Genomic DNA, 17059 nt, shown 5'->3' on the forward strand with positions numbered 1-17059 from the left:
GGATGACTGACCTTTGACATCTTCTGTGTTCAGTATGACTCCAAGCATTGGATTGCTTCCCTTCAAGACTGCTTGCATGGTGAGTGTGAGTGGTGTGGGTTGACACTTTTCCTGGAGCAAGTGGTGGGACAGGGTCGATGCTTTTGCTGCTGGTTGTGCATTGGGTGGGCAAGGAGGGTGTCTTTGGGATTCTAACGTTCATTCTTTGGGGTTTTGTGGATGTCTGTGAAGAGTAAGGATTTCAAGTTGTATACTGTATACATTCTCCAATATTTAATTGAACTACTGAAGACACTCTGCCTTCAGTATGACCATACTTGGAGGAAATGTTGCCCTGATATCAAGGGAAAATCAAAAGCTGTGATGATGTCTGGAGGCAGGTGGTCATGGTACACCCCAAAAGCATGTTATTGAAACAAGATTTTTCTAAAGATTAGTTTTATTTGTCACATGTACATTGAAACAATTAAATATGTTGCTTGTATACTAGCCTTAATCTGCATGCCTTTGGATTGTGGGAGGAAACTGGAGCAGCCATAGAAAGCCCACACCATCACAGGGAGAATGTACAGACTCTTACAGACAGTTGCAGAAATTGAACCCATTTGCCACCGCACAGACACGGTAAAAGTGAACAGTGAATGGGGTTCAATTCCTGCCACTGAGTTTGTATGTTCTCCCATATGGATTTCCTCCTACATCCCAAAGATGTACAAGTTAGAATCAATGAGTTGTGAGCACACTATGTTGATACCAGAAGCATGGAGACAGTTGTGGGCTGCCCCCAGCACATCCTTGGACTGTGACAAATAAATGAACATGTACTTTGATGTACATGTGACAAATACTGTTAATCTTTAAACCTTTAGGACTAGTGTGTCCTGTGTACACCCTGCACTCAGCAACTTGCTTAAGGCTTGTTCAGGAATACCTCTCAGATCTGTAATTCCTACTGCCCAAGTTGAAACACATGGTAACACCATCAGTTACAAAATCCATTCCACCTCACACCATAATAGACAGAAATAGACCTCAATCATTATAACATCCAGCACCCTGGGGATCCTTACTCAAAAGATTCAAAGGAAAACCTGTAACAGAAGGAATGAGCTGTTCAACTCTACCTACTCCAGGACTGCAAGAGCTGTCTCAGTGTACCAATGAAGAACGAAGATCAACTGCAAGGAGCTGGGGTTTACCATAGCTGCAGTAAACACTATTTACAAATGGACCGTGGTTATTTGCCTTAGCTTCTCCAAGAGCACCTGTGACATCGACCACCAGGAAGGACAAGGACAGCAAAGACCATGCAAGTAGCTCAGAGAACTTACTAACCTCAAGAGTAACATACAACAATAGGTCAACTATGGAATGCAATGCCAGGTGTGGTAAAAGAAGAAGCAATGGTAGTATTCAAAACAGACCATAACCATTCTGTGAAGTCCCAGCTCATATGACTTGGAAGTAAATTACTGTTAATTTTTATTGATGAACTAAAAAAAAACCATCCTATCTGGATGTATCCCAGCTTGGTACGGCAACAATTCTACACATGACCACAAGGAACTGCAGCGACAAACAAGAGAAAGTCTGCAGATGCTTGAAATCTGAGCAACACACACAAGATGCTGGAGGAACTCAGCAGGCCAGGCAGCATCTATGGAAAAAAAGACCAGTTAATGTTTTGGGCAGGACTGGAGAAAAAAAGCTAAGGAGTAGATATGAAAGGTGGGGGGGGTGGAGAGAGAGAAACACCAAGCAAAGGGTGAATCTTGGAAGGGGAGGGATGAAGCAAAGAGCTGGGAAGTTGATTGGTGAACGAGACAGAAGGCCATGGAAGGAGAAACACCAGAGGGAGGCAATGGATGGGCAAGGAGATAACATGAGAGAGGGACAAGGGGATGGGAAATAGTGAAGGGGGAGTTGAGGCATTACTGGAAGCTTGAGCAATTAACGTTCATGCCATCCGGTTGGAGGCTACCCAAACTGAATACAATGTGTTGTTGCTCCAACCTATGTTTGGCCTTACCCCAGCAGTGGAGGAGGCCATATTGGAATGGGAATGGGAAGTGGAATTAAAATGGGTGGCCATTGGGAGATCCCATTTGTTCTGGCAGACAGACCGTAGATGCTCAGCAAAGCTATCTCCCAATCTACGTTGGGTCTCAACCGATATACAAGAAGCCACACCGGGTGCACAGAACACAGTAGATGAGCCCAACAGACTCACAGACGAAGTGTCGCCTCACCTGGAAGGACAGTTTGGGGCCCTGAATGGTAATGAGGGAAGAGGTGTAGGGGCAGGTGAAGTACTTGTTCTGCTTGCAAGGGCAAGTGCCAGGAGGGAGATCAGTGGGGAGGAATGAATGGACAAGGGAGTCGCGTAGGGAGCAATCCCTGTGGAAAGCAGGAAGTGGGGGGACTGGGGAGGGAAAATGTGTTTGGTAGTGGGATCCAGTTGGAGGTTGCAGAAGTTTCGGAGAATTATGTGCTGGACACGGAGTCTAGTAGGATGACAGGTGAGGACAAGAGGAACCCTATCACTGGCAGCGTGATGGGAGGATGGGTAAAAGCAGATGTGCGTGAAATGGAAGAGACAGAGGAATTGAGAGAAGGGGATGGTGTTTTTACAAGTAGCAGGGTGGGATGAGGTATGGTCCAGGTTTATAATAGACATCGGTGGATAAGCTTCTCTGGAGATAGAGACAGTGTTGAGAAAGTGAAGTGTCAGAAATGGACCAGGTGAATTTGAGGGCTGGGTGGAAGTTGGAGGCAAAGTGGATGAAATCAACGAATTCAGCATGGGTGCAGGAAGCAGCACCAATGCAGTCGTCGATGTAGTGTAGGAAAAGTGCGGGACAGTGACCAGGAACCGCAGAGAGTTGTGGACACAGCTCAGCACATTGTGGAAAGCAGCCTCCCTTCTACAGGCTCTAATTATGCTGGTTGCCTTACTGATGCAGTGAGAAGTATAGACAAAGACCCAACCCACCCCAGACATTCTCTCTTCTTCCTTTTCAGCCCTGGGCAGAAACCTGGAAATGCGTACAACTAGGCTCAAGGACAGTTCGTACCCAGCTGACATTAGACTATTAAATAGTTACCTAGTAAGTTGGACTTCTGACCTCATGAGTTACATCATTATGATTCATTATGATTGTTTACCTGACCACAAGAGTGTCTGCAGATGTTGGAAATCTTGAGCTGGAAGAACTCGGCAAGTCAGGCAGCATCAATAGAGAGGAATAAACAGTTGAGATTTCAGGCCAAGAGCCTTCAACAAGGCAGGTCTCAGCTGAAACACTGACTGTTTATTCCAATCAGATGCTGCATGACCTGCTGAGCTTCTCCAGCATTTTCTGTGTCCTATTGTTTACCTACACATTCTCTGAAATACATTTTTCACTGTCTCTTGATACATCTGACAATAATAAACAGATTCAAGTTGTCACTGGACCTAAATTCTAGAACTAACTCTCCTCCAGTGCTACAAGAACATCTCGAGTAAAAAGACTGCCATGCCTCAAGGTGGCGCTGCACCACCATCATCTCTCCAGGTCAGCTTAGAGTGACTAAAGTACACTGGCTCTGCCGGAGACAACCACATCCTGGCAAGTGAATAAATCTGCAGACGTCACTGCACAGTAATTCTACGGTACTGGGATGCTCCTAGCAGAGATCCTCAGAGATTGAGGCTGTTTGCCAAGAGCAAGTTGATACCAGAATCTGCAGATGCTAGAAATCCAAGCAACACACACAAAATGGTGGAGAAACACAGCAGGCCAGGCAGCCCCTTGGGGTAAAAAAAAGAGTATAGTTGACATTACAGGTTGAGACACCGGAGAGAAAAAAAAGATGAGGAGTCAGTGCTAGCAGGTGGGGGAAGGGGAGGAAGAAACATAAGGTAATACACTGAGCCTTTGATAGTTATTAATATTCCACATTTAAATTAAACATGCTGAAATGAACTAATGAGATTCAATTTGGAGACACCAGTGAAAATCCTAAACTATGAAGGAAATACAGCCCCAGTAACCTGACCAGGATTCAGTTTCTGCTGCTGTTTGTAAGGAGTTTGTATGTTCTCCCCATGACCACATGGGGTTCCTCTGTGAGCTCCAGTTTCCTGAGACGCATAGGTTGGTACGGTTAGTGGCTCACATGGGTATAATTGGGCAGCATTGGCTCATTAGCCAGAAGGGTCCAAAAGAAACTGGAGAACCTCAGAATGCAGAACACAGAGGAGAATAACAAGGTTGACGCAAGGACGAAGTTAACACTGAAGGAGATCAAAACTAGAGCCAAAATTGAGAATGCAGAAGGAATGTCTTTACCCTGACACTTGGGAAGTGAGGGAAACTACCACTAGAAGTGGATGAAAGAAATAAGTCTAAAAGACATAGGAACAGAATTAGGCCATTCAGCCTATCAAGTTTCCTCCACCATTCCATCATAGCCGATTTATTATCCCTCTCAACCCCAATCTCTGGCCTCACCCCTTAACCTTTGATGCCCTTACTAATCAAGAACCTATCAACCTTTACTATAAAATACTCCACAGCTATCCATAGCAATGAATTCCACAGATTCGTCAACCTCTGAATAAAGAATTTCATTTTCATCTAATGGGAAAATGATAGAAATATTCAGGCTAGACTTCTAAAGAGATGTCCTTGTATTCTGAGGCTGTGCCTTTTGTTCCTAAACTCCCCCGCTGAAGAAAATATTCTCTCTTCATCCACTCTATCTAGGCCCATCAATATTCAATAGGTTTCAATGAGATCCTTCCTCATTCTTCTAAACTCCAGCAAGTACGGACCCAGAGCCTTCAGCAGGGAAGTTTTTGAGGATAAGCTGAACAAGCACATAAGCAAAAAGTACTGGGTGAATCTGAAGCTTGTAGGAGCGGAAATTACCATCTGGCTCTTCAGACCATGTTAAGTGGAATGGAGCTTGAATATCCCTTGCCTCTGCTTTAACATCTCTATAACCAAGCTAGTTTCAGGGCTCTCAGTTCTGCCAGCTTGGACCTTCCAACATTTTTATGAGATGCTGCTCAACAGACCAGAGGTTATCCAGTGAAAAGTGCATTAAAACCTGGCAAACGATGAATCCTTCGATATTCTGTGATGCTGTCACTGTGCTGTGATAGTTTATCTTCTTCTTTAAAATCATGAACTTCACATTTGTCATTCAGTGCGCGTTTCAGCATCTGTTGGCAAACGAGACTAGTCAGACTGTTAGCAGTCAAGGAGAAAAATGCAGCAGATGCTAGAAAGCTGAAGAAAAACAAACTCATTCTGGAAATACTCAGCAATCAAGCAGCACCATGCAATCTGAGAGAAATTAGATAATGACTTTACATAAGTTAGAAATCAAACTGGTTCAAAGTTGCAGAGAAGAGGGAAGGCTGGAGAGAAGATGGAGTCCATGATAGGTGGAGATCAAGGGAAACAATGATAGAGTGTGTCTTATGAGGAAATGTTTGGGGAGCTGGCGCTTGTCTCTTTGGAGACAAGGATGAGACGAGACTTGATAGAGGTGTGCAAGATGAGGCATAGAGTGGACAGCCAAGACTGAAATAGCTAATACGAAGGGGCACAAGTTTGCAGAAAGGTATGGTGGGGGGTTGGAAATATCAGAGGTAGGCAAGTAGGTTTTCTGAAATATACTCAGAGTGGCGAGTGTGTGGAACACTGCCAGGGGTAGCAGATACAGCAGATACATTAGGGACATTTAAGAGAATCTTAGATAGACACAAGAATGATACAGAAAAGGTAGGACTATGTAGGAGGGAAGAGTTAGGTTGATCTTGGAGTAAGCTAATGGGTTGGTACAACATCGTGGGCTGAAAGCCCTTTACTATGCTCTACTGTTCTTCATTCCAACATCAGTGCCAGCAGACAGAGATGCTGAAGGCCTGCAAAATCACAAATGGTCTGTCTGAAGAGGTATAGTTAGAGGGAAATGAATGAAAATGGGAGGAGACAAATAATAATTTTTAAAAAGCTGTAACTGCAAGATAAACATGTAGAAAAAAAAACATTCTGGTGTTGGAAACATAAACAACAAAATGCTGGAAGTACACATCAGACCAGGCAGCATTTAGGCAGAGAGGAAGAGCTAATGTTTCAGGTTATGACTGTTCATTACAACTGGTGGGCCCTGATCAAAACTGGAATGGCTGAAATAAATAAATTTAGATAATAGTCAAGTGTGTTTTCTGCCCCCCCCCCATTTATATTAGACCTTTTTAGAATAGCAGTACTTCAACAAAGACTCTTCTACATCTCACAAAGAAGCTGGCCTAGGAATTAAAGCATCAGCGATTACTTAGGCCTCAATTCAATAAGGTAGCAAAGAGCCATGGGAAGTTATGGGCAGATGAAGCAAAAGGGTAAGAGGAGACCCAGAATGGAGAAATTACCAGACATTAGAGACCTTCAACATACATGATCTTACCTGGTCATTTTGGATAAATTCCCATTGTCTCTGGTCCCACAATACATCTTTTGGTACCTAAAACTTTAATAAAGCTCCTTGGTGTTGCCTGAACTATTTTCTTCAAGTATTGCTCTAGGTATGGAGCCTAACCAACAATTTGTTAAGACTTGGCTCATTTTCCTTGCAGATTTACAAATTCAGTGATCCTACAAGTCTGATTTTGAGTCAAAAAATTATTCAGTTTCTCAAAAAAACTGACCTGGAGAAACTTCTGAAGGCCTGCGTCATTTGTCTCTAATACCAGTGTGAAAGGGTTTCCTTTAGCTATAAAAGCAGCCACAGTTTTTCTCTATTTCTTATTTAGTGTTCCCACATTTCCCATACAACTGAACATACTAATCTCAAAAGGGTCAGAACTTGATAAGAGGCTCAATACTTTTCCAAACATCCAAAATTTACTGTATGTATATTATCTGCTTAGTTACTATTGTAGGAAGTGCCATACCTCCCACGCACAACCTTTTGAATAGAAACCCTACCAGGTCAAGTTGATGCAGTTTCTGGGATAGGTTCTCAGACATTTCGTGCAGCTCCTCTTCTGCGAGAATATTCTTGGCTCTTCGGTGAGAAAGAGGTTCATCTTGAAATGAAACACTTGGATCATTTTGATCCTTATGGTTTCTACAGAAGATAGAAATAGTTAAACATTTTGTCTTAAACGTGGACAATAGCATTTTAAATAATTTTGCTGCAATTTAAACAAAATAGCAGATTTAAAATACAACTCTGCCACTAAGCATCTGTCATCTTTTGAGGAGAAGCTTCTACTAAGTCTGGAATATTTGCATTGTTTTAATTTTACAATTTAGAATCAAATGCACATTGGATGCAGAGGATAGTTTTTCAAATGTTTTAATTCAAGGCCAGCTGAAGCGAAAGCATTCTGTCCAATCATCCACGTGTATTTTATTTAGAACTACAGCACCATAACAGGGCCTTCTGACTCAACAAGCCCATGCTGCCCATAATTGGGTTTAATTACTCATATGGACAATTAACCTACTAATCTTCAAACAGGTGGCCAAATTTGAAAAGGGAGGTTTTCCACTATACACACGCAACAGAAGATCATGTTAAAATAAACTCAATGTCTCCTACTGCTTTCAGAAGTATCCAAAGGAGTCAGGTTTAGTATCTACAATCCTCACCAGAGTTGCTTTAGAGAAGAAAGATGGTATGATAGAGGTGGTACAATTCACAATACCAAATGTTTATTTCCTAACCAATTTGCAGTTATTGAACACTGATAAGAAGGAGCTGATGTATGGCATAATCTAGTGTCCACCATGGTTTAGTGATTAATCTTTTCACCCTGGTCAGAAGAATGGGTGTTCAAACCTCACTTCATAGCAAAATCCTGGCTGGTACCCAGTGCAGTCCCAAGGAAAAGTTACACTACCAGCATCAGACAAGACACTAATCTACAGATGCATCATTTTACTTTAGAGAGAACTGGTCTGACAACCCAAATCATTTTGAAGAGGTGCCAGTATAAAACCAGTTTTATTTAAGCCACAAATACTTGTCTAAAAATATCTATTAAGTTTGTAGCCACAAAAACTATAATTTACTAACAGCATAGCTTTTGTTAATTTTGCCAGCAAACAAGCAGCAAATAACCTCCTTACTTATAATGCTAAAAATAATGACCCATAATGTTCTGTTCAATGGCAGAAACTGCTTATTATTCTTAGAGTCTTTATGAACCCTGGAGACTCAAACAGTATGACTTTATTTGAAAAAAACAATTTTAATACTTTTCTTTAAATAGTTAAAGTTTAATTTAGATTTTTAAACAATACATCTCCCATTTCCCAAATGTGTTCATTTGTTTTGGGTAAAGATAATTTGTCACATGTACAATTGAAACATACAGTGAAATGCGTTGTTTGCGTCAACAAATGACACACCCGAGGATTGTGCTGGGGGGATCCTGCAAGTGTCACCATCAACACAGCATCCCTACCCGTATGTCTTTGGAATGTGGCACCTGGAGGAAACCCATATGGTCATGGGGAAAATGTCCAAACTCCTTACAGACAGCAGCAGAATGGAATCTGGGTTGCTGGCACTACACAAACCTCTACACTACTGCCCGCCCTATGGTTCTATGACCACATTTGAGATAAAACCACTGAAAAGTCTGCACTTCCAGAAATTCTATTCTAATCAGGTTGAAAGCCCTCTCTCAGCCTTGGCCCATGACCTTCTAGAAATTATTCTGACTAGTTGTAAGCAAACTGATCTTCCTACACTTACTATTTTTTACTGGGGCAAGTTACCCGGCAGTAACTTCAGAGAACATGTGATTTATTAATTATAAGTTTCAGATGAAGACTTGAGACAAAGAACAAGCTACCATTGAAGCATTTAAAAATGCTTCATTGCCATTGAAGCATTTAAAAATGGAGCCACAATGGTCTAGAATTGTCTTGATGATTCCAACCAGCACCAAAAATGCAGTAATTACAAGTGCTGCAATTGGTAGATCTCTACAAGATGTGCTATACATTTATATGCAAAAACTGGTCAGAGTTCATAAAATAACCCTTGTATTTTAAACAATTAGCTTGGAGTCTAGCATGCACATAGAAGAAAGCCAAAATGATCAGTCTGATAATGTCAAAGCTTCTAGGCAGGTTGGAAATAAGGATCTCGTAGGCTCTATGTCATACAGTAATCCGTTTGCCATCTACTCTCTCTCATAATAACAATGACCTTATTAGACTATCTTTTGAAACCCAAGTGAGTTCTCCAGGCAGCCTGACCAATAAGTCCTCCTTAATGAACTTTGCCAAAACAGATCAAGTACGAATTATTGTATGAAGGACACTGGATGTAAATTGACTCCTGTTTTCTTGTATTACAACTATGACCACACATCAATGAATCCTCAAGTACATTTATAGGTTTGAGGTTATGTCAAGGGTAAGTATTTTTTTTTAATGTTACCAGATATTCTGCAGTACATTCTAAAAAAAAAATAGGTAAAACCAGGGGGCATAATTTTAAGGTGATTGGAGGAAAGCAAGGGGAGATGTTGGTAAAAAGAAGTTTTATTTTAATTAACTCAGAATGGTGAGTACATGCAACACTCTGCCAGAGGTGATGGTAGACGCAGATACATTAGGAACATTTTAAGAAACTTAAATAGGCACATGAATTATATAAAAATGGAAAGCTATGTAGGAGGGAAGGGTTAAATTGACGTTGGAGTAGGTTAAAAGGTAAGCACAACATCATGCTGTACCGTTCAATGTTTTAAAATACTGTAACTAATCAACATACATTGAAAAGGAATTTTCTTCTTTGCTAATGTCATTCCGGCTGGAGCCTCGTGCTGCCAAATCCTCCCATTGGTTTGTCACCTCTTCTTCTTCCTCCAACAGCTGATCCCATTGATCAGTTTTACTCTGCAAAGTTAACATTCTGATATCTGGTTGTGTTTGGAATGCAACTCGCTTCTGAACACTGACAGAATTCTGCAACACATACAAAGGTATCTCTGAATAGCATACGGTATTTTTGCTGGTCTATTGTTTATTTATTTATTTTTATTTAGAGATACAGCTCTTAGAGTAACTGGCCTTTCCTGCCCAACAAGCCCACACCACCCAGTTACACCCATGTGACCAATTAACCTGCTAACCTGTATGTCTTTGGAAGGTGGGAGGAAACAAGAGCACCCGGAGGAAACCCACATAGTCACAGGGGGAACGTGCAAGCTCCTTACAGACAACAGTGGAAATTGAACCAGGGTTGCTGGTGCTGTAATTTCATTATGCTAACTGCTACGCTTCCTGGATTTTAACACACATTGAATAGCTTTCAACTGAGGGAATGTAGCTAGGTCAGAGCTCTTCAACTCATTGTCAAGTTTCAGGCAGGTGGTGCTGAACTAGAAATTGCACACAACAGGCACAGAACCCCAAAAATGTTTATGCCAATGATGATGCCAAATTCAACTAGTTCCATCTATACATGATCTAATACCCTCTACTCCCTACTGTCCATGTACCTGTCTAAATGCTACTGATGATATGCACACCAGCATTAACCAACAAGCATTCATCACGCCCTTGGACAGCAGCAGTATATGTGTCACCTTGATAATCATTGATAATCCATGCTATTGCAGATACTCCAATCGTTCTTGCCATCTCTCTGATGAAAGATCATCTGGATATGTTCTCTCTTTGTAGATGCTGCCTGACCTGCCAAATATCTCTATCATTTGTGTCATTTAAGCTGGGGATGGTTCACTGTTTAAACAAGCAGAGAGGAAGTAAATGTCTGATATGACAGAAATCAGAAACAAATAATAATAATAATAATAATAGAACAAGAAACATGGATCTCTTGTAGACTTTAACTGGTATATTGGAAACATTACTGACAGCCACTGTCCAGAAGTATGGTGGATTCAGAATGCCTAACTGAAAACAGGAGCTGGTATAGCTCAGTGTTTGAAATAGTAAAAAGCAGAGAAAATGGGTGTGGAATGGAGAATTAAACATGTAATGGAAGTCTCTCCCACGCAGACCAATCACTTTGTGAACACCAAATCCACGCAGGTCAATTACGAAAGATTACATTTTTTTTGCTTCTGACATCCAATACTCCAAGCTCCTTTAAACATAGAGTAATCTCTTAAAATTCATAAAATCTTCTCTCCCTAGTCCCTCACTCCATTTAGAAGCCCTTTTACTGCAGTGTGAATCTTGACATGCTACAATTCAACATCATTGAACATTTACACATGTGGGATCTTGCTTATCCAGTTCCTTCCCCAAAAAGAAAATTCCTTTCACTAATTCCACTGCCCTGGCTTGAACCTTTGTCTACTTGTAGCTCAAACATCAATCCTACTTATTCAACTTAATTTTCCAACTTTGTTGTTTCTTCAAGATGAGGACACAGAAACAAACACCAAAATGATAATATATCAAAGTAAGACTCAGCAGGTCAGACTGCACTTGTAGGAAGAAATATAGTTTACGTTTCGGGTTGGAGGCGTAAAAAGGACACTATGAGGAGGTACAGATTAGGGTAAAAACAAACACGGAGGTTTGGTGAGAATAGAACTAGAGGTCACGAGTCAAGGATAAAGAAGAAATGTTTAAGGGGAACATGAGTGGTGGGGGGACTTCTTCACTCAGAGGTTGGTGAGGGTGTGGAATGAGCTGACAGTGGATGTGGGTTCAATTTCAACATTTAAGAGAAATTTGTATTGGTACATAGATAGGAAGGGTATGGAGGGCTATGGTCCAGGTGCAGGTCAGTGGGATTAGGCAGCTGAATAGTTCAGCATGGACTAGATGGGCCAAAGGGCCTGTTTCTGTGCTGTGGTACTCTATGGTTCCATGACTAAGAAAGCCTATAGGTAGAGCAAGAGATGTCCCAGAGAGGGTGAAACTGTGGTGATCATGGGGATGAGATATAAAAAAGGTTATTTGGTCAAAGTGTCATGGAAGCAGTTAGAGGGTGAGAACATGGACAAAAGAATGTGAAGTACAGAGCAGGAGGACAAGCACAGTAAGTGAAGCTGTGCATGTCGTCCATTCCCAGTAGGGGGAAGAGGAAAAAGGATGAGCTAATATTACAGATGGATGACTGATGAATCAAATTACTCAAAGTTGCAGAGTTTAATATTGACTCCAGAGGCTGTAGTGTGCCCAAACATAAAATGAAGTGCTGTTCCTTCAACTTATGTTGGGCCTCACTACGACAGTACAGGAGTCCAGAGTTCATTCAAGAACATAGTACTCTTAAAAAAAGGAATGCTTCAGTGAGTTGTACTTACCTTCTCAGATTTGCTTTCTATCATAAAAGTCGTACTAAATTAATTCAAGCTTCTAAATCGGAGTCAAGGATACCATGCATGTGTTGCAAATTCACAAACATATTTAATAACATTATACAAAAAAAATTAAAGGCTCTGAAATGCAAGATGATGCAATACTAACTGCTGCATTAGTTCCTGTCACGTGCTGCAACTCAGAGCTCCTCTTTGAAACCTCTCCTGCAGCTTGCAACTCCTGTAGTGCACTTTCCTTTAAGGAACCTAACAAAAAAAAGTTAATAAACTTTTATACAAAATGTGCTTTTTCCAAAAAGGAGTTCAAAATATATATTAAATGTAACTCTGCATTACTTCAGACTATCCCACAGCACTATTCCACACTCTGGTTGTATATTACCAGCCAAAACAGATACATCTAGATCCCAGAATAAGGAAGGAAACCTATTAAACATGATTATCTTTGGAACATACATAGATTGTTTCTGGGAGCATAAGCTCATAAGTGAAGGACTAGATCATGAAGCTGTGGGAGTAAATAATCACCACTAGCTGCTTAAGTAGTCCAATGCAAAAGCCTGGAAAAAAAAAGTGCTGAATTCTTTCCAATTATTTTTGGTTCTGTTGAAGCATACAAGAATTGTAGATGTTAATCAAAACACTATGCCAGTAACCTATCCCCACTCTGTTAAACATTTTCACACAAAAACTGAAGTCAGAAGGAAGGCTACTGTGACCACCCATGAACTGATCTTCAAAGATGGAATTACGAAAGCATGTGGACAACCTGACTTTACAAATAGGTACATTAGAAATGTTATGAATGTGCCACAACTCTGAGGGGCTGAAGGGTACAAAGTAGGCCCCTCCTTTTTGAGAAACGCAAGATCGCTATTAATTCTGGTCTGGGACCCAGGAAATGAGAGAGAGACTCGCAGAATCCTCAAGGTTTGGAATGTGTCCTGGGCCTCCAAAAGACAAAGCCACGGATAACGGCCATTGTCTCTTGGAGACAGAATTGTGTATTGAGTACTGTACTATTCATTGAAGCCCTCAGGAAATGAACAGAGTGGTCTGGTTGAGGGATTGCATCATCCCAACCTGATTGACATCTGAGACCCCGTGAGTAAGGATAAAAGAGGGTCTGGGGAACGACCCCTTTAGATGCACCAGGAGAAACGCTAGAAATCCCGTGACGGCGTTTAATAGCGACAGCTGGTTGGGGGCCCGCGTGCGTTCTTTTCCATTTGCCTCGGAATTGGTGGGCCTTATCATGGAAGAACGGCTTTAGCTAAAAGGAGAAACCACCACCAACGACATTTCGAAGGATCGACATCATAAAAAGGAAAAACTGGTAAGTTCTAAAAATCCGTCTCTCTCTCCAACCAAAAGCTGCAGCCTGAATGAACTTGAGTGACTTTTATATTTCCATCGGACAATACATTATCCCCTAGACAACGATAGAGCTATTTCTTATTGATTATTATTATACCCGCACATTTAGATCTAGTATTGACGACGTATAGTATCTGTATGTTTGCATTGATATTATTTTTGTGTATTTTTACCAATAAATACTGTTAAAATAGTACCATCAGACTTCAACAGACCTCTCTATCTTTTCTGGTAAGTTACCCAGTTACGGGGTACGTAACAGAAACAATATAGCAACAGCAACAAAAATCATATTTTGGCAAGACCTGGAGTACTGCATGAAGTTCTAAATACTGCCCATTAGAAAATGACAAAAGTCTCACGGCAGTACAGGGGCTCACCAGGAAGGAAATCAGTTATGTTGAAATATATTAGAAGATAGATTTTTTCCCATTAGAGAAGAACAAATGAGGTGCCATTGGAATATTAATAGAATAGTGGTATTCAAAGTGAAGGGTTTTGACGTTTCTTGTGACAAGTAGCTCACTATGTAGGTCATAATTTTATATTTATTAACAATAGTAAAGATAAAATGAGGATTATTAAAGATCTGGAATAAAATAACTTAGAAAAAAAGAATGCCAGGATCATAAATTAAGGTAATAAAGTTAATACTTCATAAAGTTAGGAAACTTGGTGTAGACTCAATTAAGACTAATTTGCAGAGACGTCAGAGGAAAGGAGGCAAAAGCAAACATAAAATGGATTTGGGGCCGAATCATAAAGTGCTATGAATATTTATTGATGATCCACTATCAGTTGAAAAGTAATCAGGAATGCGAACTGTGTTACCCACTCCAAGGTCGCTGCCTGCCTGCTGAGTATTTCCAACAACTTGTTTTTATTCCAGATTCTCACATTCTGCAAATTTATATTTTTCAACTCGAGCCCTTAGAAGACTTTGTGAAGGGTCCACATCCAGAACACTAACATATTTATTATACAAAGGCATGGATTGACAGGCACAAATTCCAGTGTTTTCCTATCACTGATTCGTATTACCTGAAGTTTTGTGTTTAAATCACACAAGAAAACCTAATACTTTGTAAATTAAAGCCGAGGTAAAAACTGGAATAATTCCCTTTACATAATCCATTTGTAAACCCATGGAGGTGAAGTAATAAACAACATTCTTACCTAAGGGGAAACTTGATAGCGACTTGTTTGTAGAACATTTTTCACTTCTCTCTGGAACCTTAAGAATGGAGCAATTTGAAATAAAGAACTTGAAGGAAAAACAGAGTTATCTAAATATGACTTAATTAAAAAAAGAAATTATTTTAAAAATTGCAGCAAACAATGAATATGCATCATTTTTTCAATTTTCATCCATAGAGCTACCCCACCACTTTACAAGCTGTCAATTAACTAAAATTCCTCCATTTCCCAGAAGTCTAAAACACCACTCTGTTTATATTGCACCTACATGCACATTGTAAAGACAATGAGTCAGTCACACTGCAATGAATTCATCTTGTTCACAACATTGTAACAAAAATAATCTTTGTAAATTTATCTCCCCTGTTTACATGGATTGCTGTCACCTCTTTAGGTTCATTTATTTCATCTAACTTCAGCAAAATCAGAAAGGGCCAGAATTAGAAGAAAGAAATACATAGGCAAAAAAAGGAGTGAAAGTACAACAGATAATATCTAAATTCTTGTCATTGAGAAAGAGGAAACCATCTCTGGGGTCTGGGTTACTTTTCCCATTTTACTATCTTCATCCTTGCATTCAAATCTCTTCATTTATGAAGATCAGAGATTTGGCTCTCATTTGTTCTCTACTCCTCCACTCTTCACATTCTGAAGTTCTTTCTGAGTTTTTTTTTTATTCTGATGAAAGGTCAGTGACCTGAAATGTTGACCTTTCATCCATTCAATAATATGATGCCATATTCACCAAATAATTTTCCAGATTTCCAATATGATAATTGTTTACTTCTGTAGGTTACATGCACTTTATTGTATATGTAAAAGACCATCCACTCAAGTTGTACATCTGACTGCTCCCAGCTTTGTTAGATGCTAACCCATGTTAACTTCAATGCTTGTTACTTCTTACCCTTTCCATTCTCAGAATGTCAATGTTTCAACAATTGAAAACATTTTACAGGCTTGCTTTTATGGCAAGAGATTTGCTGTTTTTTGCTTCTATTTTAAATCCTAATCTTATTTATTCTTTATTTGAGCCATTATGATAGGTGCACAAGTTGGTCTGAACATTCAGGTGTCAGATGTCTATAAAGGAAGCACAAATGTTTCAAGATACGCAAGGGAGATGAATATCAATACAGGCCCTGTAAACATGGGTTCCAAATATCATGATTTGCATAGATTTTTTTTTAAAAAACATTAAATGTTACCAGCCTACTCACATTATGTCCTTTAGATGCTGATTCCACTTTTGGTCCTTTGGCAAGGATTGGACTTTCTCTCTGGGAATCAATACGATCTTCTGGATTGACCATAACCGTGTTCACGGAATGGGAGCTGGGCTGAGAACTGAGCAGATTCGCCCCTTGGATTTGACACTTGTACTTGGCAGGGTGGTATGGGGACTGCAAAGGAATAGCAGGCCGAATAGGTTCCCCAAGCTGCAGAGCATTAGTGTTTGGTCCAGTGGAATGAGTTGCAGGAGGCAAGATAGCTGGAGACTCTTCTGTATGGAAAAACAGTTTTTTTTTCCTCTTAAGAAGATATTGATGCAGTGCTATCTAATTTATTGTAGTATCGTGAGGCATGGCGATTTGTTTTTGATCTTCATGCCATAATTTGCAAAAAGGTAATCCTACAACAGAGTACACCCTGCCCCTTATAAATCAGTCTTCCACTATCAAAAATTGCAGTATAAATGCTAGTGAAGTTCAAGAAATCAAGAATGTCTTCATCACATATAGGAAGAACATCTTCATTTTTGTTTGATATCTGGCAATTATCTTACATCTAATGCCCAAGCTGAAGCAAACCTTTATGACCAATACTGACTTGATGCAAGTTTCTCTCTAATCTAAACATCCAAGGTCATGCCCTGTACCAGGCTCACTACAGTCATCAGTATTTTAATCCAGGTCTTCATAAAAGGGTTTTGGCAATGAGAAACTCTGGCAATCAGCCTGGTCTCACCCAAATATACAAGTTCACAACAGTAATATCAATAAAAACATTGAACAGATGTTTCAAGCTCATCCGGCTGAGCTCACCAACACACTGGTTAGGATTTTACTATGTCAGGGCATCTACCAGTTTTTGCTGTACCCTTGTAGTTCAGCAAATTACTGAATGGCATGTTGATAATGGCTCAAAAGAAACAGTCGTGAA

The 17059-nt window shown here is 40.2% G+C and overlaps 1 protein-coding gene across 2 annotated transcripts in view; it reads right to left on the reverse strand.

Annotated features, from left to right (window-relative positions):
• LOC132379936 (centrosomal protein of 95 kDa-like) overlaps nt 1-17059 on the reverse strand; it is a 59165-nt gene that overhangs the window by 26556 nt on the left and 15550 nt on the right. The window contains exons 8-13 of one of the 2 annotated variants that reach the window (XM_059948310.1): nt 16117-16400; nt 14876-14933; nt 12471-12568; nt 9793-9917; nt 6984-7125; nt 5098-5212 (exon numbers count right to left, since the gene is read on the reverse strand). In XM_059948310.1, coding sequence (XP_059804293.1) covers nt 5098-5212; nt 6984-7125; nt 9793-9917; nt 12471-12568; nt 14876-14933; nt 16117-16400 — 822 coding nt within the window. Of the gene's footprint in view, nt 1-5097; nt 5213-6983; nt 7126-9792; nt 9987-12470; nt 12569-14875; nt 14934-16116; nt 16401-17059 lie in introns of both variants that reach the window. The other variant, XM_059948309.1, reaches the window with a different exon arrangement.

The sequence above is a fragment of the Hypanus sabinus genome, chromosome 23, assembly GCF_030144855.1.
Source record: "Hypanus sabinus isolate sHypSab1 chromosome 23, sHypSab1.hap1, whole genome shotgun sequence".
Lineage (NCBI taxonomy): Eukaryota > Metazoa > Chordata > Chondrichthyes > Myliobatiformes > Dasyatidae > Hypanus > Hypanus sabinus.